The following is a 22,597-nucleotide window of genomic DNA, read 5'->3' as shown; positions in this document are numbered from 1 at the left end:
CCTGCTGGGTTGACTACTCCCTCAGCCAATTTCCCTTCTTCCTTATTAGGAAAGTCTGGCTTTGTTTGAGCAATTCGCGCTTCTCTACCCAGAATGTTCTTTACTAAGCCATTTCCACTTTCTTTCAAAGTGGTTGGCTGAAGGTTTCCCAAATATGACCTGAATAAGGACGGCGCCAGTGAATAGGCCAAACTGGGTGGAGAACAGCCTTTGAGGCCTCAGCTTTACACAAAGAGCTATAGGTCACAGGGGAAAGCTGGGAGCGGGGGCAGTGACCTTTGCAGTGAAGAGCGCGCCAATTGGTTATCCAGTGCCAAAGGGTCAGCTCTGCAAACATACAGACAGGTAACCTTATGAGGACTGTACTGGTCATATTTAGGAATACATATGTATATAAAAATACATATATACATGTAATAATCATTTAAAAAAGAGAGCATGAATTTGAAGGAAAATAGGGAGAGGTGTATGAAATGGCTTGGAGGGAGGAAAGAAAAGGGAGGAATGTTGTAATTAAATTATAATTGCAAAAAAAAAAAAAAGGAAAAGAAAAGAAAACAAAAGAGAACAGGCCTGTAATTCAGCCGTAGCAAGGGACACCCTTCTCCTTCTGCTGATGTTGTCTTGGCTACATGCAATGCCTGGATCTGAAGAACTATCTCTTGGTCCAGAGCAGAAGTAACCCAGGGCACAGCTGATGTTATGAGCTTTTAAGCCAATAGATCGTGTGGACTCAAGAAACAAGTTAGGAATTCTAACATGAGGTGAAAAGTCTGTCGTACTGTTGTGTTAGTTATACTGGCTTTTCTGGTTCTCAGGACCAAAAGCTTCCTGACAAGAGGTTTTGAATTTGTGTTTAAGTTACCAATAGTATATGTTCTTGCACCTGCCACCTGTACCCATGGGCTGATTGTTTGGTCACTTTAAAAGAACAATTTTAACTGTTCCTACAGTATGTTTAGCCATTCGTCTGTTTGTTTATTTATTTTTGGCATTCGCTCTAAACATTTTCTGTAGTTATTCCACTGTCTTTTCTCTTGATCTTTCATCTACTAATCTTGATCAAAATTTATGAATACGAAGTGCTGTTAAATAAGCCATCAGGGCTGGCTAGCAGGCCTCTATTTTCATTGTAATATGCCTCAGTCAGCTATTATATATATTATATATATAGTAATTATATATTATATATAATAATAATTATCATATATTTGCTACAGACTTTCCATACTCTTTCCTTTGTCCCATTCAAGCCAGACACTTAGTTAATATTTTATTGTGAAAAGGAAAATAATCGAAAGACAAATTTACATCCTCCCACATTGTGTCAGACATGAAGTTTGTCCATTCACTGCTCCCTTACTTTTATGGCTAACACATCCAGCTATTCAGGCCTTCGGGGTTCAAGGTAGGGTCTCCAGTGAGCACTCCCTCCCTTTCCCACCTCTCCCCTGCCAGCCAGAGACTGAAAGAAAAAGTTTCTCAATTTCCATTCAAGATGGGACTCTCTTCCAGTCTCATGACTAAGGATGATCTTAGCTGCTTTGCGGTCGCGGTGATGGAGTGCCCTAAGGAAGGCAACTCGAGTGAGAAGGGGATTATTTCAGCTTCCGGTTCGTGGAGGGCAAGTCAAGGCAACAGGGACTTGAAGCAGCTTGGCGCATCGGATCCACAGCCAGGGCACAAAGACGGATGAAGGATGTCTCTTCTCTGCTTTGTTTCTCCATTGACACACTCCAGGGTCTAGGCACTGGCTCCCACACAGGGTGGCTCGTCACCCCTCATTTAATGCGGTCAAGACAATCTCCCATGGGCCCAGAAGCCTAGCTTAGCTGGTTCTAGACTCTGTTGACAATTAGCAATAACCATAAGCAAGAATGTATTGATCATCCCCAAATTCATATTTCTAGCTCTGACTTCTTCCTTGAGCTCTAGACACATATATTTAACCTGGCCTTGGGTATCATCTAGGCCATCCTTTGTGTCATTATCTCTGTCACCGGGAGAAGACAGTTGTTTTGAATGTTTGGAGATGAGATGAATTCATACCATGAAGACTTTGAATTCTTTAAAGTGCAGAATTAAGCATAGCAAAAAAAAAAAATCAACTTGCAAATCTTTCTGTATTTTTGATTTTTTTACCTCTGCTTTTATTTAGATATGTATTTTTTCCAGACATAGATTTGAGGTACTTTTGTTTGTTTGTTTTAAGGATGTATACTTATTGACTATGTTTGTTTGTTTTAAAGACATACTTATCGACTACTTAAAATGATGGAGGACTTTTGTCTGCTATTTTCAGATTTTCAGATACGCAATTCCAGTCATTTCGTGAAGACAAACGTTTATCTTCTGCTGACAGATGTTGATACACTGTGCTTCATCTGTCCCGTGACTGTCTGCTTTCCATATTGCGCTTATTAGCGTTCACTTTCTTATATTTTGAAACTAGAAACATCTGTGAATCTCCAACCCTGTAACAACTCTTGTGTTTTTCCCCTTCCCAAAACTCAAAATTTCTGGCAATAACTTTGGCTGTGTCAGTGAGTCTTTCTTTCCTTCTTCCTTTTTTACTTTACTTTTTTTTTTTTTGAGATGCATAATCATTACCCCATGCTGTCATTTAACTCACTATGTAGCTGCGAAGGACCATGAGGTTTTGATGCATCTGCCTCTGCCTCCCCAGTGCTCGGATTACAGGCATTGCTGAGATGGAGCCCAGGGTTTCGTGCATGCTGTGTAAACATCGAGCTGTCCCCTGGGCCAGTCACTGAGTCTTATGCTTGGTCTCCATCACCGTGATTGCTGCTGGCTAAAGACTTGACCCAATTCTCAAGGAACTAGGTATGCTCTCCCTGTGCTACAGTTGTCTTATAGCAGCGTTTATTTATCCTTTCCTCTAGATGAATGTAAGCAATATAGTAGTTGTTATCAATAGTTTATTCCTCCAGGCAATAAGTATTTCTCTTCTAATTTTTTCTATCAGTAAAAAACATCCAACTTGACTTGTTATTTTTTTTTACATGTGTTGTTTAGAAAGATTAATTTTCTTTGACCACATCCTCTCCAATACTTGGAGGTGCAGCCCTTCAGAGATACTCAAAAGGAGCACGGTAGTGTGATATGGCTTTAATCCAAACTCTCCAGTGGCCAATGAAGTTCAGTTTCTCTCTGCCGAGCGCGTGTACAGATGTCCTGATTGGGTCCATGGTTGCTTGGTTTGATTTGCTGTATCTTAGTACTCCCATTTCACGTTTAAGAAAGATAAGTAAGGGGCTTAGCAGGGAAGAGCTTGTAGCTTTGGTTTCCAGCATCCGCATAGTGGCTCACAACCACCAGCACCTCCCGTTCCAGGGAATCCGATGTCCTCTTCTGGTCTCCATGGGCTCTAAGCCCGCACGGGGGGCACAGACATACATGTTGGCAGAACAATCATACATAGAAAAAAAATAATTCTTAAAAAATTTAAAAAGAAAGAAAAATAATCATTATTAGGCGTTAACCATAGCACAGCAAGAACACACTTTGCTTCTCGAAGTAAAAGAAATCAGTCATAGAGATAAAATATGAATACACAGTTATGAGAGAAGTAGAAGTAGCTGGTCATGAAGGTATAGGTCACAGATAAGGGACGGCTTGACTACAGGGGACACAAGAGGGGCACAAGGGGGCTCAAGGGGGGACAAGGGGGCACAAGGATGATTGACTAAAACACTCTGACACTTGAATCCGGTGGCATTTTCCCAATTCTATATACATTTACAGCTTTATACTTAAAACAGATACGCTATGATATATAAATTATATCCCAGTAATGCTTTTGAGGGGACATTAATAAAATCCCAACATGGTTTTTTTTTAAAGATTGCTAGTCGCAAAATAAAACGTACTCGATAAGCATCAATTTAAAATGCCTAAAAATCCATTTTCTGTGCAACAGAACTGCCTTTCCCCAGAGGAGACATAATATTAAAAACACACAATCGTATCTTTAATAATAGCTATTATGTGAGCAATATAGACCGAATTGTAGGATTATTAATATAATACGGTTTTCAGCAAAACTCCATCATTTGATGGTTAATCTTTTTGTAAACTCCTAGGGCTGGAACAAATTTTGGAGTGTGGAAGTAACCGAAAAGCAGACTTGACAGCTGATGTTGAGACTGTCGTGCCTGTCCACTGAATTTACAATCATGTCCAGTCACTGTCAGTAGCGTAGGATGCTATGTGACAAAATGAGAAGTGCACATCAGATCCTGGACCATTCTGTTTTCTTCATCCTTGTTACATCTGCCATCATTGTCCTCTGCCACGAAAGAAGGAAATTCTTACTCTTGATTCTGCATCAGCTCTACTCCTACGGCTTTAGTGGAGTCCAAACAATGGTGTTCCAGTGAGTGAAGAAACCAGGGCACTGCCAGCCATCAATACTGCTCTTCACAGACGGTTTTGTGGCCCCATAATACTCCAGTTGCCATCGTTTAACAGGAAATGTAACCGTCATCTGCAGTTTTAAATACATTTCAGAGATAGATGGAAAAATACATCTTTATTTCCAAATTAAATACAACTGTTTTTTTTTTTTTTTTGGTAGGTAAGTGTACCGTCATTTTTGCCTCGTGGACTAAAAGTGTAAAGCAAGCTAAATGAGTTAGGGAAAGCACAGTCCGCGACTTTGGTCCTATAACATTGGCACTCCTCGAAGGCCTTTAACATGTAAATGCTACAGATGGAATCGTGTTCCTCTTAAACTTCATGTTGAAGACCACACCCTGAGATGGGCACACAGCTGCAATCAATCCCAGCATTCAGGAGGCTTTGACTTTTAGGATCGTGTGTTCAAGGCCAGCTTCGGCTACCCAGACCTTGGAGTTAGTTCTCAAAGGACACGAGTGCCCACGTGACTGTACCTAATACATAAGGCCCAAGGAGGTAAATAGGGTGAGCTAAGGCCATGGGAAGGGACCCCAATCTAACTGGGTCAGTGCCCTTATAAGAAAAGACACGGGGGAGGTTGTCTTCCTGTGAGAGAGAGCAGAGCAAACAGTGAGGGGTGACCTTGTGAGGACAGTGAGAAGGTGGCCGCCAGGGGGCCTTGTTGGGCATGGCTTGTTGGCACCAAGCCCCGGGACTTCCAGGCTTCAGAACTGTGAGAAAATACATTTTTATTGTCTCAGAACTTAATTTTGTTATTGTAGCTAGCCCATGGTGACTGACAAAATTAGTACATACAGTTTATTGGAGTAATCCAGATATAGAACTCTCACCTACCTCTCCAGCACCATGTCTGCCTGCAAGCTGCCATGCTTCCTGCCATGTTGATAATGGACTAACCCTCTAAGCTAACTCCAGTGAAATGTTTTCCTTTATAGGAGTTGCCATGGTCATGGTGTCTCTGCATAGCAATAGGACCCCTAACTAAGACACCTAGCCTAGACAAATGATACAATCATACCCTCTTGTGTGGTGATATTTGGCTTATAATCTAACAAACAAAGCTTGCCTGAAGATCAGAGTGCAAAACTAGCCACACTAGTTAGCAATAAAAGCCAGGCAGTGGTGGTACGCACTTTTAATCCCAGCAGCCATACTAGTTAGCGATAGAGTCCGGACAGTGGTGGTGCACACCTTTAATCCCAGCACTAAAGAGGATTATAAAATGGGAGAATACAGGAGCTCAGGGTTTCAGTTGCAGTCTTGGTTTTCTGGAGAGCATTTCAGTCTACAGTCACCCTGAGGACAGGATGCTCCTTTGTTTGTCTGAGCCTTGGTAGAGGTAAGAACTCTGTAGTGTCCTGTCCACTTTGCTTTTCTGATCTTCAGCTTGAAGTCCAATTTCGGTCCCTGGGTTTTTATCACTCATGCTACACTCTCCCGAGGTTTCCTGTCTCCCTAAGCCAAGGCTCTGGTCTATCCTGCCCCTGAGGTATGCAGACCTTCTCCCTAAGCCAAGGCTCTGGTCTATCCTGCACTGCCCCTGAGGTATGCAAACCTTCTCCCTAAGCCAGGGCCCTGGTCTATCCTGCACTGCCCCTGAGGTATGCAAACCTTCTCCCTAAGCCAGGGCTGTGGTCTATCCTGCACTGCCCCTGAGGTATGCAGACCTCTTTGCAGTTTGCTGTTGTTTCTCTTTAGCTTGGTCTGGGCCGTGGAACACAGGGTCACTGATGTGGTTCAGGGTGAAGGAGCTGAGAGTTCTACACCCCTATCGGCAGGCAGCAGGAAGACAGAGATACTAGGGCTGGCTTGAGCTTCTGAAACCTCAAAGCCAGTGACACACTTCCTCAACAAGGCCACACCCACTTCAACGGGGCTGCATCTCCTATTAGTGCCACTCCCAATGAATCTGTGGGGGCCATTTTCATTCATACTCCCACAATGCCATGCCACACTACACATGTGGAAGTCAGAGGACATCTTGTGGGGGTTTGTCCTTCCACAATCTATATTTTAGGCATTTAATGCGGGCATGGTGGTAAACACTCTTCCAGGCTAAACCATCTCACGCCAGGGACAGCATCAGGAGAATTTCTAAGTTTTCTCTCTCCACACTCTTACAAACATAAGTGGTGGATATCTGGAGAAGACTGAGATTTTTTTTAAAAAATAGGGTCTCACTTTGCTGCTCCATCTGGCCTGAACTCATTATGCAGCCCAGGCCTCCTGAGTGCTGGGATTATAGGATTATGGTGTCATGAGCCAACATTCTTAGTTTAGAATGAGTCTTTAATACTTTATGTGGATGGTATTTTTCATATCTATTTCATAGTACTTAAAGATAAGTAGTCCAACAAGCTCCTACTTATCCTAGCAATTTGAATATTTTATTACTTTCCTTCCTTACTCCCAAGGGTAAGGAAAACGGTGTAGAAGTTCATTGAGTTGTGTAGGCTTTGGATCTGGTTAATTTTGGTGTGAGATTTTACATTTGCAAGCTGTTTTGTATATGATAAAGCTTATAAAATCAATGCTTAAAACAACAACAACAACAACAACAAAAGCTATTAGCCCCCCCCCCCAGACGCTGGAACTTTTCTCTTTCCTCATTTATCACAATCTTCTCACCTTTTCCTAGACTCTGAGTGTTTAGAGACATTTATCAAGTTGGCAGTAATGAGTTACATTGTATGTAGGTTCTTTAACCTAAAAGAGCATACTTCAACTAAGAAATAACAAAAAATAATTTGCTTGTTTTTTGATTGAAGGCTCTATTCATAATTTAATTTTTTAATTTTTACACAAAATTTATAGGGTCAGGTGATACCTACATTTCTACCTTTGTAAATTTCTGTTCTATTAGAAACTTCATAGTTACTGAATATTTTTATAAAAACAGGCTGGCACTTTCTGTTCTGTGTTTAGATAGTCTTATGTAGGCCTTGAACTTGCTATGTAGCAGCTGATGATGATAGCCTTGAACTTGGGGTCCTCCTGCCTACACCTCTGGGTTACTGGGATTACAGGCATGTGCACACCTCGTTTGTGCAGTGCTGGAGGTCAAGCCCAGGGCTTCATGCATGCTGCGTAAGCACTCAACTGACTGAGCTGATTTAGGGAAAGTAATTTAATGACTGAGGATATTAGAGAGGTCACCTTCTTCTAATTCTAGTCTAAATTTGTTCCCAAAAAAGCATTAGAAGGTTTCTTTATCCTTATGTTTCAATTATTAATGACAAATCCATTCACTAATATAGTATGTATTAATATACTTATTAATAGACCTACCATTTCATTCCTTTTAAAATTTTACTATATGCAGTAGGAATACACACACACACACACGCCTTTATATATTTGAACTGAGGAGTTGAACAATCAACTTAATGTTTGTAGTTTGGGGCCAGTAATGTGACTTAACAGGTTAAAGTGTTGGTGGCCTGCATCAGGTCTCCAGGAGTGAAGTGACTGAAGGTTGTCCTCTGTCCTCCACATATAATCCAGTGCCTCTCTCTCTCTCTCTCTCTCTCTCTCTCTCTGTCTCTCTCTCTCTCTCTCTCTGTCTCTCTCTCTCTCACACACACACACACACACGCACACACTATAATAAATAAAAAAACAAAAATGTGTAATTTAGAATAGAATGTAAGTCAGCTCCAATTAAAATTAAATTTTTGAAAATACTCAGACCTCCTCCGATGAGAAAATACTTATGACTCCAATGAGCATATGAGCTTGTGGATATTGAAGTGAAATAACTTTTCCTTAATTATGCTAAATCTCAAAAGAAGCAAAGAAATTAGTTCAAGCATGAAATTAGTTCTAAAAACAAGATAGAGCTGTGTATTCCTATGAGGATATAGTTTTGTTATTTAAAATTTTGCTTTACCACCAATTTATCCACCAAGTGGAGATATATAGATAACATTAGAAATAATAATAACTTTAAGAACGTGCTTGTTTAGATTTGAAGAGCATTTATTGAACATCTACTTAGAGCTGAGTGTCTTAATTAATCTGATTTGTAAGACAGCTAAGCAGCTGGATATGGTCTGCGTGCCTGCGTACCATCCAGGGAGGTAGAGGAGTTCAAGTCCAGGCTCAGTTAAAGAGGAAGTTCACCCAGTCTGGGATATATGTAAACCTGTTACAAACAAACAGACAAGACAAACAACAGTAACTGTGTTCTGTTCTTGTGGAGGGAACGGTGTCTTTCTAAATTCATGGTCATCTGTCAAATTCCAATCCCTGTTACATCAGCAAGAAACTTAAGTGGAGAAGAGGTCTTTAAAGAAACAAACAAGTTGAGACAAATCTAATACAATTTAAAGATGAATGGAAGTAAGACCCATGGAGACAGGGAAGACGGCCAACCAGAGAGGCCAGAGGACGCTAACACTGTAACATCGAGCTTCCAGAGTTCTGGGAAACACACTTCTCTTTCCACCATCTACTCCGCAGGATTTTGTTACTCCAAGGCAGCTAAAACACCTCTGAAAGTGTGCGGCACAGTCCCGCGTGTGCACAAGGTCTCTAAGCCAAGGTGAGGTGACACCAGGGTTGAATCCAGATGTTCTGATGCACACACACCCAGGCTTCCTGCGCACGACTTTCTGACAACAGAAACCGCGACCTGCAAGAGGATGGCGAATGCTTTGGGAAGCATTTGTAGCAATGCAGAATAAAACATATACATTTATCCTGATGAGAACTACAGAGCCCAGAAAAACCTCACAATGATTCCCCTTCTGTTGTTGGCTGCGGATCGAGTCCAGCTTGGTCCCCTCATTGGCAGGTTTCGGCTTCAGCTGGGTACCAGGAGGAAGCCAGCCCGTGAATATGGTAGGTGGGAGGATGCTGGAGTGCAGCAAATAAATAGAGAATGAGTCACACGTGTTTCTTTGTCAGTGTACGGGAGCTGGAAAGCATATGCGTGGTGAAAAATTATAGCTAGAATGAACTCTTCATTTTTTATACTTAGCTTACCTTTCTTCTCTGACTGTTGAAACCGTCCCCATTGCTACTCCCTGAACTGTAACATATACATAGGCACTTTGAAAAGCATAAACTATGCTTTATTTACTGTTTTCCCTCACAGGACGACTTCCTCGTGCAAATACAATTGAAATGAAATCAGGGGGCACATGCAAATGGAAAAGGAATTTTATTTTACCTCCAGAAAAGGCTTTTTTTTTTTTTTTTTTTTTGCCAGGTGTAGTGACTCACTCCTTTAATCCCAGCCCTGGCATAGCAGAGGCACACAAACTCTGGGAGTTTATGTCTAGCCTGGTCTGCATAGTGAATTCCAGAGGGGGGAAAAAAAAAACAAGAAAACAAACAACAACAAAACAAGAAAAACCAAAAAATAGAAAAGCCTCTTTTAAGACCTTATGTATTGTTGAAACTAAGAAGCTTGAACGACAAGAAGAAAATTCAGTGAGCAGTGCAGGTGCGGAGGGGAATCGGGAGTGAATTAAGCAAGCTCGAAGCAGAGGCAAAGGAAGGAGGCTGATGTGTGTGTCTGGTATCAGTTGCTCCACACACTGTGCTGATGGATGCTCTTTCTCCCCTCCCCTCCTTCCCTCTCCCGTCTGCTCATCGCCCAGGTCCCGGATTCAGTATCTTCCTTGGGCAAGGAGTTTGATGTACCTGCCGTTCAGTGTCACGGGGCTTTGCAGGACATTTGCAACACTGGTGACATTTGTGGTCCTCGCTCCACAGCCCTTCTCCCGAAGAGAATGTGAGCTCTGTGTGGTTGGGATCACATTCGGCTTGCTCACTGCTGAATCGCCAGCACTTGGCAGACTTCCTAGGACATAGCACGCGTCTTGGAAGGGTTGAATGAATACCCTGGGAAATCCGTGCTCTCGTTACATCATCAAGGCAATACAAGTTTGTTTCTTAACACGCTTGCTGCAAGGAGAACTGACTTCCAAGATGCTCTGTGCCTCCACTCATGGATCGTAAATAAAAATTAGACAAAAAACAGGGGGTGGGCTATGCTTTTTGGTTACTGACTTTTTTTTTATATATATAACTTCTGATAGAAGTAACATGAGGATAAGGAAGATATTTGATTTTTTTTTTGTTCATTCTGTAATCCAGAGCAGAGCCTGGCAAGACAGGAAGTTCATGATAAGATGTTGCTCTAATAACAAAGACATCGAATATCAGCTCTACAGCTACAGACAAGAAGACAAAAATATGTCAGCTGAAGATTAAAGGCCATAATGTGGAGAAGGATCACGGGATGTCAAACCTTCCATTGTTGGTCTCCTCGGAGTCAAGATGAAAAGAGAAATCACCAACTGCTCAGTTATTGTTATCAGCAAAGGGCATTCCCCTAGCGCTTAAGCAATCTTTCCTAGTTTAGCTAATTTACTTGCAAATGCGAGGCTTCATAAAGAGTTCACTAAATCGAGTAGTGGAGGAAGGTTCCCAGGAACAGTCCTGCCTCCTCCAGGCTAGCAGATGTCACGGGCCCGATAAAAGCAAAAGCAATGACATTGGAGTGTAATTGACGAAAGTCGATCTGCACCAGGTTGGCTAACAGTGCAATAGTCCCGAGGTTTCCACCTGACAGGTTTTACTGGTGTGCACGAAGCGGTGGGGGAGGGGGCACTTCAGATGCCGCTTTACCTGTACACACCTCCCAAACTAGTAAGCATGAGATGAAACAGTCCGCATTACATGTCTGGTCACATTCAACATTTCTAAAAAGGCTTCGTCTGTTATTCTCTTGGGCGGATCACCTAAAGAGTGTGTATCTTGCCCAGATGTTCAGTATCATGGAGTCTTAGTCCTTCTGCTGTATCTCATCAACAAAAGTCCGACCGCGAGGCTGGAGAGATGGCTCCGTGGGGAAAGCACTTACCGGGCAAACACGGGGGGGTGGGGCAGGGGCTTCCTTTGATGCTCCGGAACCCATGTAAAAGCCTGACCGCAGTGTGCCTGCAATCCCAGTGTTCCGATAACAAGACGGGAGGTGGGAAGAGGAAAACACCCGGGAGTACACAGGCCAAGTCGCCCAGTACGTGGTGAACAGCAGAGACTGTCTGAAAACAAGCTGGAGGGTGAGGAAGCCCCTGAGGTGTCCTCTGCGCGTCCCATGATCTGCGGCCGATGCATGCCTATCGTCACAAGAATGTGCACACAGATATACGTCCACATACATCACACGCGTCTCGAGTGTCAGGGATCCCAGGAATAACAGAGAGAAAACTCCCATAAGTATGCCTGTGATCTCAAAATCGCTGCTGCTATAACGGTTGTTAGTAGCCTATTTGCTAAGGTGGGTCAGGCCTGGGTTTGAAGTTTGGGGAAAGGGGGAACATGGCAAAGTTTCACAAAAAGGCAGACATATGGATGGGAAGAAGTTACAGGCACATTCTTCCAGCAGAAAGGGTAAATATATGATGCTATCTATCACAAAATGTGCCTTTTTAAAAATTATTTTTATTTTATGTTTATGGCTGTCTTGTCTGTCTGTCTGTCTGTGCACCACACATATTCTTGGTTCACTTGGAAGCTAGAAGAGGGCCATGGGATCCCCTGCAACTGGAGTTGTAGAAAGTTTTGTGAACCTTTATGTGGGTGCTTAGAATTGAACCTGGGCCTTCTGGAAGAGCGACCAGTGCTTTTAAACACCGAGTCAGCAACCCAATCCCAAGAAGCGTGTTTTTTAATTGCAACAAAATGCTGGCACAGGACCAAGGAACACGTGATCTTTTCTATGAAGTATGGTGATCTGGGACTTCCTGGAGTGCAGGGGCAAGCCCTTGCTGCCCAAACCCACGTGTTTTGAGATTTCATTACCTGGTCTCTAGGGTAGACACAGCCTTGAGATTTATGTAGACAGTTGGATGTTTCATTAATGTGACCCAATGTGCTCTACTCATAGTTTAACTGTGAACAAAACAAAAAATCAAAAATAAAGCTTTTTGGAACAGGCAAATAAGGAAGCTGGTCTTTGTACTGCTTCTTACCTACAAGAGTACCGTTTTGAATCTAAGACTTGAAGTTAGGGATGGTTTGGTTAAAAAAAAAGAATCCATATGGAATGAGTAACTAGAAAGTGACAATTTGTTCATATTGAAGTTATGATCTATAAGGAGCTCAAAAGTCACCAAAACTTCCCCTCCTTTCAAGGGAGAAGCCTTGGAGACAGAAAACAGTGATATGTCTTGAATCTACTGAAGAATTGAAGTTGCCAGGCAAAATTCTACCCAAATCTAAAGAAACAGTTAAGTATAGAGAAAAAGAACCCAGATTATCTTACCTGGTACTATATATTACATATGTATATAAAAGATATGTATTATATAAATGTTATATATCGTAGTTGAATGTAATTGTCCTCTGTAAACTTAGAGGAAGTGGTACTAGTAGGAGGTGGCTTTTTTTGGAGGAAGTGTGTCACTGTGTTTCCTCCCTCTCTCTCCCCCTCCCTCCCTCCCTCCTTCCTTCCCTCCTTCCTTCCTTTCTTTTTCTTCCACTCACTTGCTCCAGCCTACTCCCTGGCATGACATAGCTCAGAAAATTTTGGGGAAACAGGGCTCTGAACTTCATTCTGCAAGCTGGAGATAGCAGCGGACGTTAAAAGCAAGGCTCAAGCCTGTCTAGAGGCTGCCTGCTTAGTCTCTTTGTTACCTAATTCAGAGCTCAGATGACCAAAAGTAGAACAGCTTAGGTTTCAGGCTGTGAGAGCCTCATGGAGCAGTCAGTGCAAACGGCTCATGGAAATATAAAGGCCACAGACTCATGGACACTTAGGGTGAGGGGTAATGGACTGAAGAATACAACACAACAGTTAAGGCTTCAATAATAAGTAAAGAAGAAATCCCAGAAAGAAAAGATCTTTAAAATCAGTCATCTACATTGGGGGAGTCAGAAAAGAACACATACACACACACCCACACACAACACACACATACACAGATAACACACATCACACACTGATGGAGGAAGGACATTGGTTAATTATAATAAAGAAACTGCCTTGGCCCATTTTATTGGTTAGAACATAGGTGGGTGGAGTAAATAGAAGAGAATGCTGGGAGAAAGAAGCTTAGTGAAGGAGTCGCCATGATTCCCCCACTCCAGACAGACGCAGGTTAAGATCTTCTCTGGTAAGCCACCTTGTGGGCTACGCAGATTATTAGAAATGGGTTAGATTAATATGTAAGAGCTAGCCAGTAAGAGGCTACAGATAACGGGCCAGGCAGTGTTTAAAAGAATACAGTTTCTGAGTAATTATTTCAGGCATAAGCTAGCCATGCGGGCGGCCGGGTGCCGGGGATGCAGCCCTGCCGCTCTTATTACTACAACACACAGACACACATATACACACACAACATACACATACACATATAATGCACACATACATACATGATACACATATTCACACCACAATGCAACAACACACACCACAGAGAGAGAGAGAGAGAGAGAGAGAGAGAGAGAGAGAGAGAGAGAGAATGTATGCTATGAAGAGGCCTGAGAAGACCACAAACATTTATATTAGTTTATTTAGCAAAGGACTTCTCCGATTCAGAGACAAGCTTCAAAGACTAGAAGAAGTGGCTATGGCTGTGTTTTCTCAGATGTCCAATTTTTGACAAAACACAAGGCATACAAAGAAATGGGAAAATATGATGCATTTAAAGAAAGCAGACATCTTAGAATATGTCCCTGTAGAAACATTAATATCAAACTCATGGATAAAGGCTTTAAAACACCATCTTAAATATACTCAAATAGATGAAGAAAAAATATCCACAAAGGGAACCAAGAAAACAACACGAGCAAAGTTTAGAATATCAAGAAAGAATCGGGATTTATTTAAAAAAAATAAACAGAAGTTCTGGTACAGAAAAAGATAATAGCTAAATTGAAAAAAAATTACAGAAGGCGCTCAACAGCCACACAAGGAGGAGGGATAAAGAATAAGTCCTTGGAAGACAGGTGGCTGGAAAGGTATCAAAAGAACACAGGAGATAGTAATGACGAAACGTGAACAGAACCTCAGGGATTTATCGAACGCCATCAGCCAAACCATCACACGTTTATGACAGTTTGGGGACAAGAAAAGAGGAAGTGACGTTATGTAAAGATACAGGAAGGTGAATGGACGTAGAATGTGTTATGTGAAGTGAGGTCACCCAAACTCACATGTTCTCCCTCATATGCTGGTTCTAAACATAAGGTCTTCATGTTTACAGGCAAACAGTTGCAAGCTCAGGTATAGTGTTACACTTGGAAAGAGCAAGAAAGGGTAATATCAGGTATTAATGAAGGGTAAAATGCAGACAAAAGAACCCAGAAATTGTGAAAGGTACTAGAAAGTTCACTGATCTTTTTTCTAGTTTCAAATTTCTCTCTCTCTCTCTCTCTCTCTCTCTCTCTCTCTCTCTCTCTCTCTCTCGTGTGTGTGTGTGTTAGGTAAGTCAAATACAGCATAAATATTGGGAGTGGGAAGGCTAACTTATTTAGCCCTCTGTGATTCACAGTTATTTCCCATGAGCCTCCCGGCTTCTCCTTCTGGGATGCTGGTCTGCTGTGCATCTGTCTACCCTTGATGGGTTCAGTGGAGATGCTTCACAGTGCTCAGTCCAGGCTGCTCTTGAACTCGTGGCAATCTTCTGACCTTTGCCTCTGGAGTGTTGAAGTTGCAAGTGAGCACCACTCATACGCAGCCTGTTAACAATGAAAACTGTACCCACCAGACTACAGGAGGAAACTGAGCACAATGGTGCAAGCCTACAGTTCTAGGTGTCAGAAGGCTGAGGCAGGAGGATTGAGACTTTGAGGTGTCCTGGGCTGCACATCAAGAGCTTGTCACAAACAAATCAACAACAACGATAACAACAACAAATGACTATGGGAAGAGTGTCCCCATGGAAACCAGAAACAGCTGGAACGGGCTGGGCTACAATTGGACCACAGTTTTCAAGGGTCCCTTCCTCAACTGCTGGGCCCAGAAGCCTCTGGGCAGCAGCCTTTCTGCGATGCAGAAAGTGCTGACCAAAGAGAAATATAAATAGCTTTGCAGATGGCTGGTGAAATTTGTAAAAAAAAAAAAAAAAGTATCACTCTTAAGTGTTTTGAAAGCGATTAGATTTCCCATAGAACGAGCAAAGGGTATGTAGGGTTCTGTCCTAGACAAGGAAGTTAGATCTAAAAGCGCTGTGAATTTCGTGTGGAGTGGAGGCGGATGTCCAAGAGTCTTGGGAATGCAAATATAAAGTCAGGAATATTCAGGAGCTGGGGATAGAACACTGGCTGTGAAATTAGCAATGATGGTCTGAAGAGCGGAAATATTAACTTTCAGGGACCAGCTATGCAGATTTTTGTACTACTCCCTCTTAACTTTATACCCATTCTTGGTATGTCTCATGTGTCGCTAATGGCAGGGATGCATTCTGGGAAATGCGTGGTTAGGCAATGTTGCTGTTGCATAACCATTACGTAGCATGCCCACACGATCTGTAACAGCTATGTTGGTAGGCAGTGTGAGCTCACGAGAGCAGTGCTGTGAACAGGAAGCTCCGTTGGAGGGAGACTGTTAAGTGGGGGGTGTGGTTCTACTGTCTTTCAAAGTTTTGCAAACCATCATCTCTGCGTTGCCCCCCCCCCCCCCGTTCTGTTGGGATCCACCGAAAGAGGGCGCTCGAAGGAGACTGTGCTTCCTCCGGTCGCATGTGCTCAAACTGGGTAGTGATAGCTTATTTCAGAAATTGCAGTTAACCCACGGTTACTTCTTCCCCTCTTAGACACCAGCATCAACCAGCTGGTACCCACTCTTAAGAGGATGGGATCCCAGTTCCGTGGGGGCCCCTTGTCTTTGGTCTATAATACTAGCACCACCCCACCCTTCTCATCAGTTGAGACATGGCTTGGTAGGGCTCCTACTTCAAGATGCTTGCTGTAAATGTGGCAAAGGAGAACACAAGGAGGGCATTAAAAAAAAAAGGCACAGTAAAAGAGCGATGAGGGAGACCCTGTTAGCCATTCCCAGATACATGCGGGTTAGAATTTACTGATGGGAAGACTTCCTATATGTCTAGCCTGGAGTGGGAGAGATGGCTTAAGGGGCAATTTATTCTGCCTTTCCTCTACACCCCACCTCTAAGCAATCAGCCCAGAGGAAGACATGGTTCTCTAGCTAGGTTTTAGAGCAAGTCATTAAGTCTGCCATGTTCTACAGATCCTTGAAGTCGCTGAAGATGATCTATCTATGTAGAATACAATCTCTATGTATCTAAAGAACCTAATTAATCTGACTATATATATAATAAGCATGAGTGACGATTGGCTTATAATACTTAATACCTGTATAACTTAAAGACTAAGACTTTATATCAGAATATTAAACAGTCTTTAAACAGCTGTTCTGAAAAGGAGGACAATGACCTCAAAATGTAAACAATGTATAAGTATCTTGATCAGAGGTAGAAATGTATATTGCAATATGATAAATACATCCTAAAAATTGTATCAATATACAAAATGTCTTAAACAGAGGTAGAAACATTCATGTATACAATCTGACAAAATAACTTTGTATAGGTGTATAAATATTGTAAACAGAAATAACAGATATAATTTGAACTTGTATCAATATACAAGAAACTATACCAATGTAAATCATCCATAATAGCTCACAAGTATTTACTCTATTATTCGTTGTTATTATTATTAGTGTGAGTAAGCTCACACTAAATTATGAACTCCAAATTCTCATCTAACAAACTGAGATCCAGATCGCCTAGTTGGATCCCAAGATGTAATGGTTCTTTCCACCACTCACAGATGCAAAAATGTTTGAAATGCAAAAAATGTTGAAATCTGAATATTGAAAGAATTCTGGATATTTTGTTTCTTCAGATTTTTGGAATAATGTTTTCACTTTTAATTTTCATGTTTATCCTCATTAAATGAAAGCCATTACCCTCCTCAGTAGGAAGCTAGGAACTGACTAAAATGAAAAGTGTGGAGTGGAAAAATTGCCATTGAATATCCTATGTCAGCAGAGTGCCTGGAATTTGGAACTGGTCCTTAGAGCAAATCATTCTTAATGGTTTCCTCCCTGGAAGTTGCATGATTTTGATAAGGATGAGTCAGGAGCCTCTAAACACTAACTCATCTATGATTCAATCATGGGTGATATTTCAGCTTTGCTCATTTGAGTGCTTAGTTAGGGGTTCTGTTTCCATGAAGAGACACCATGACCGCAGCAACTTTTATAAAGGAAAAGTTCAATTGGGTGGCTTACAGTTTCAGAGGTTTAAACCATTACTGTCATGGTGCAACATGGTGACATGCTGGTAGGCAGTGCTGGAGAAGGAGCTGAGTGTTTTACATCTTGGTCTGGAGGCAACAGGAAGTGAACTGTGAGACTGGAGGCAGCTTGCACATCGGAGACCTCAAAGCCCACCCACACAGTGACTTACTTCCTCTAACAAGGCCATACCTGCTAATAGTGCCGCTACCTTTGGGGGCCATTTTTCTTTTAAACTACCACAAATACTTAAAGGATATTTTAAAGGAAAAACTTATTTTGCTTAGGTGGCAACAGTGGTAAAGGAAAAAAAAAAAGACTTCCCCATGCTATTTTCAAAACCGATCTGTGGCTACTCATTTCTTGTTGCACAAACTGTTCTGCTAGTCCCATTATGTCAGGGGTCATATATCATGTTTTCATTAAAATAGATTTAAAATTGAAAAGTAAAAACAAAGCGTCACACTTGTCAAACTGTGCCTTTCGGGAAACTCGCAAGGAGAAAACACAGTAAATTTGACTAATGTTTTGAGCCATTGAAGTGAAATCGTAGAATAATGAGCTACACGAAAACATCTAACCCCCCCCCCTTTTTAATTTCCAAGTGTCTTTTCAGTTTCCCTGTTGTTTACTTAAAGTCTTGGTCTCGCTAGCAGGCAGTCTGGATTTGTCTTGCCTTGATTTCCAGCCGCATGACTTTGAGCCTGTCAGTTTCTTCATATGTTCATTAGGGATAAAAGTGGTACCTCTGCCCCTATGGAAAAGCAAAAGGCACAGATGATAGCCTCGTAGTCTACAGAAGTTTCACGAGTGTTGAAATAAGACTATGGAAAGCACTTGATACATATGCAGAAGCAATGTGGCAACGGCTCATCACATGTTCGTAAGAGCTATCATCTATGTGATTTGCTGATCAATGGCAGCTGAAGTTGGGATCTGGGGTAAGACAGTTCTAGCATCCAGCTCTTAAAAATGTTTTCTTTTGGGGCTGGAGAGATGGCTCAGAGGTTAAGAGCATTGCCTGCTCTTCCAAAGGTCCTGAGTTCAATTCCCAGCAACCACATGGTGGCTCACAACCATCTGTAATGAGGTCTGGTGCCCTCTTCTGGCCTGCAGGCATACATGTAAACAGAACACTGTATACATAATAAATAAATAAAATCTCAAAAAAAGAAAGGAAAAAAATGTTTTCTTTTGCATTTATTATTTATTTATTTTAAAGATTTATTTATTTTTCTTTTTTATTTTCTTTCTTTATTCTGTCTCTGTCGCTTTCTCTCTCTCTCTCCTGGAACTCATTCTGTAGATCAGACTGGACTAGAACTAACAGACATTCATCTGCCTCTGCCTTATGAGTGTTGGGACTAAAGGCATGAGCTAACACACCTTGTTTAAAGATCTATTTCTAAGTGTGTGTGTGTGTGTGTGTGTGTGTTGCATGTGGGTAGGTGGACATAAACACATGGCTTGAGGAGGTTAGAGGAATTGGGTTTCCTGGAGCTGGAGCTACAGAAAGTTGTCAGCCACTTGATATGGGTGCTGGAAACCAAGCTCTGGTTCTCTCCTTAACTGCTGAGCTATCTCTCCAGCCCATTTATCTATCTATCTATTGGTCTATCTATCTATCTATCTATCTATCTATCTATCTATCTATCTATCTATCTATCTATCTATCTATCTAATCTATTTATGTATCTATGAATCCATCCATCCATCCATCTATTTATATGTGATTGCTTATGGGAGCACACACACAGTGTGTGTATATGTCTCTGTGTATAAACATGTATCATGGTGCGTGAAGGCCAGAGGACTTGGTGGAGCCAGTTCTCTCCTTTTACCATGAGGGTTCCTGAGGCTGAACTCAGGCCCTTGCCTGGCATAAGCGCATTATTGCCTGCTGAGCCATCTCCCTGGCACCCAGGAATAGCTTGTCAGCCAATGACTCTGTGTGGCATTTTGTCCTTTACCGGACCTCTGCTTTAGTTCTGAGTAATATACAGTAACAGTACCAGGCTCACTGTGTTGTCACAAGCAAAGCACCTACCACATCCTTTCCCACCATCTGACCACAAGGGGCCACAGCAAGTTTCAAGAGAAAACAGTACCTTCTCTCTAGCGAGCAAGGATAACATCCAACAAAATGAAGCCAGCCACACACAATGAATCGCTGATGACACATGCAGATAAGGCAACTCTCTCATCCATGCCCATTTATATTTTCCCTAGTGTGGATGTGGAGGAATTTTCAATGAGAGCCTTTTTCTGGTGTTTGCTCAAGTCAGCAGATCTCACAAGCCCAACTAAAATTCAGGCCGATTAAAGACGCTACAAAAAACTGCAAAAGTCACAAGGTATTCTGTGGTTCAGAAATTAGGATAAAACAAACCTTCTGGATCTGTTCCAAGGATGGGTATCACTCTCTCACCGGAGGTAAGGCAAGAGGATGAAATATCCTGGATTGGGACAGAAATCTCAACCAAAGCTCTTCTTCGGAGCATCAGGTTCTCCACCACCTCCTAGTGGGAGATTTTCCTCAAGTTTGATCCCTGAGTGGGGCTCCAGGCACAGAAGGCGCCTCAACAGCCAGCAGAGTGATCTCCAGTACTCAGACAGTTAAACCTCGTACAGGAGGAGACGGGAGAAGTGAACAGAAGGGAGGGAGGGGAGAAGAGAGCAGAGAGGAGGGAACCGAGAGGAGGGAGAGAGGACGCAGAGCTGGGAAGGAGGGAGGAGAGCGGAGGGAGCACGAAGGAGGGAGCAGGAGAGCCCCGCCCACTGGCACGGGGCTGGCCCCCCACCCTTGCCCCCACCCCCGCCCCTCGGCGGGCCCCCGGCCGCACCTGCCGCGCGCACACGCCCCCCGCGCGCCGAGCCGCCGAGCCTCCGTCGCCGCCCTCCGCTCGCACCCGCGGCGGCTCGCTCGCACAGCCCAGCCTCGGCGCGGGCCGCAGCCACCACAGCCGCTGCCGCCGTCGCCATCGCCGCCGCCGCGGAACCGCCGAGCCCGCCCGGTGCGGAACCCAGGCGAGTTCAGGCTGGGCACTCGGGCGGGCGGGCGGGCGCACGAGTCTTCGCCGCGGTCGCTCTAACGCTCCAGCCCCCCGGGAGGACGCGCTCGACTGTTCCTGCGGCCGCTCGTCCGCGCTCAGGGTTCTCCTCGGTGCGGAGCATTCTTCCCAGTGCGGAGCATCGTCCTTCTGGGCGCCCGAGCATCCTGCTCAGAGCTCAGCATCCTCTTCCCTGTGCATCCTCCCTTAGTGCATGCTCGGCATCTTCCTCAGAGCTCAGCGTCCTCCTTTCGTTCCTCAGCGGCACCCGGGGCCCGGTCCCCACCCGCTCGCACCCCACCCCGCGGGAAGGAGGCCTCAGGAATGCAGGGGAGTGGCTGTGGGGGCGCGTCGCCGCTCGGCCAGCCCCTCTACCCAAACACGGGCTGCTCCCCATTGTAGAAGCTGCACCGTGTGACAGACAGGAGGACAGCGTGCAGCTCCCGGCGCGGGGCTGCTGCGGGGATCATAGCGTGCTCAAGCCCTGGCATCCTCTTAGGGTGGGGCGGGGAGGGCCCTGGCTTTTAGAGAGTGGACCCGGAGGAGGACCAGAGCACGGAAAGGACTCTGTAAGGGGACTCGTGAGAGACTATGGGGAAGGACCAGGAGCTGCTGGAAGCTGCTCGCACTGGCAATGTGGCTCTGGTGGAGAAACTCCTATCTGGCAGGAAAGGAGGGATCCTGGGCGGTGGATCCGGACCTCTGCCCCTGTCTAATCTGCTAAGGTAAGAATTGGCACCCACTCTGTGTGTGTGTGTGTGTGTGTGTGTACCCGCGTTAGCGTTGTATGGGTACGTTCTCCCCTCGGGGTATTGCACCTGGAGGTGTCAGCGATTCATTCTTAAATTAGGCAGGAAAACAGACCTTGTGTGTGGAGAGGAAGAGCCTCCCAGCCAGACTGAGGCTTTAGACTCTTGGAGTAATTTTAAAATAGCTAGCTCTCCATCAATGCGTCCATCAGCTACTTTTCTCTGAGCTCTGGTGCAGAACTTGTACGTGTACTGGTGTTGCTAGAAGAAAATCCCGCATGTCCGGCACTGTTTGCGTTTGCAGCCCTGAAGCCCACCCCTACCATTGGGCTATTTACACGAGAGGCTGTTGGCTGCACGCAGTTATCCTGCCAAAGCCACAGCCTCCGTGGGTTGCTGCTACTTTCTGGTACAGAAGACATTGGCAGTGGGTTATGATCCCACAAAACAAAGACAGTGAACCTTCTGAGGAGCTGTCAGTCAGGCAGGGGAGCATGTAAATCTTGAGGCTGGCTTGGCAGCCAGCGTTAGCAGTACTTTCTTTCAGTTATCCTGACTTACCTGAGTGAAACTCAGGATGCAGGGAAGTCTGGCTTGGGAAAGAAAGTGTGTGTGGAACCCAGCAGAGGCCTTTAGAAGATGAACTGTGGCAGGTAAGACGGCTGTTGCTTAGAGAATCTTTCTAAGGTGACAGTTAAAAAGAAAGTCTGGATCTTTATTCAGCAAATATAAGTAAGAGATAGCTGGTTTCATTTGCATATTTGAGAAACTATTAAAAGTTGAATTAAACGAATGAAATCACTGAGGAGGAAGGAAACCTGAAAAAGCACTCACTAGATGAAATTCAAAGAAAACTCTTTAGTTCTCAGGTCGTGGTTATTCAGTTTGTCTTGCACATGTTTTGGAAGCCTCTGTCATCGTTCATATCTTTACCTTAAAATATCTCTTAGGCAACCCAATGATGCTTATTGAAAAATCTTAAAAGCTGAACTGATTTTCTTGCTTAAAAGTATTTTGTATGACTGTTCATAAAAATGAAAAGGATTACATTTATTTGGTGTGTGTGTGTGTGTGTGTGT

The 22,597-nt window shown here is 43.6% G+C and overlaps 1 protein-coding gene across 7 annotated transcripts in view; it reads left to right on the top strand.

Moving 5' to 3' along the window:
* The first annotated feature begins 21,360 nt into the window (after nt 1-21,360).
* Anks1b (ankyrin repeat and sterile alpha motif domain containing 1B) overlaps nt 21,361-22,597 on the top strand; it is an 864,790-nt gene continuing 863,553 nt past the window's right edge. For all 7 annotated transcript variants that reach the window (XM_050145702.1, XM_050145698.1, XM_050145703.1 and 4 more), the window contains exon 1: nt 21,361-21,494. In XM_050145702.1, the coding sequence (XP_050001659.1) occupies nt 21,361-21,494 (134 nt within the window). The remainder of the gene's footprint in view (nt 21,495-22,597) is intronic.

The sequence above is a fragment of the Alexandromys fortis genome, unplaced genomic scaffold (genome assembly GCF_014885135.2).
Source record: "Alexandromys fortis isolate MF-2015 unplaced genomic scaffold, M_Fortis_MF-2015_v1.1 scaffold_50, whole genome shotgun sequence".
NCBI classification, from domain to species: domain Eukaryota; kingdom Metazoa; phylum Chordata; class Mammalia; order Rodentia; family Cricetidae; genus Alexandromys; species Alexandromys fortis.
Note: the sequence above shows the minus strand (reverse complement) of the source record. Positions and strands in the feature narration are given on the sequence as shown.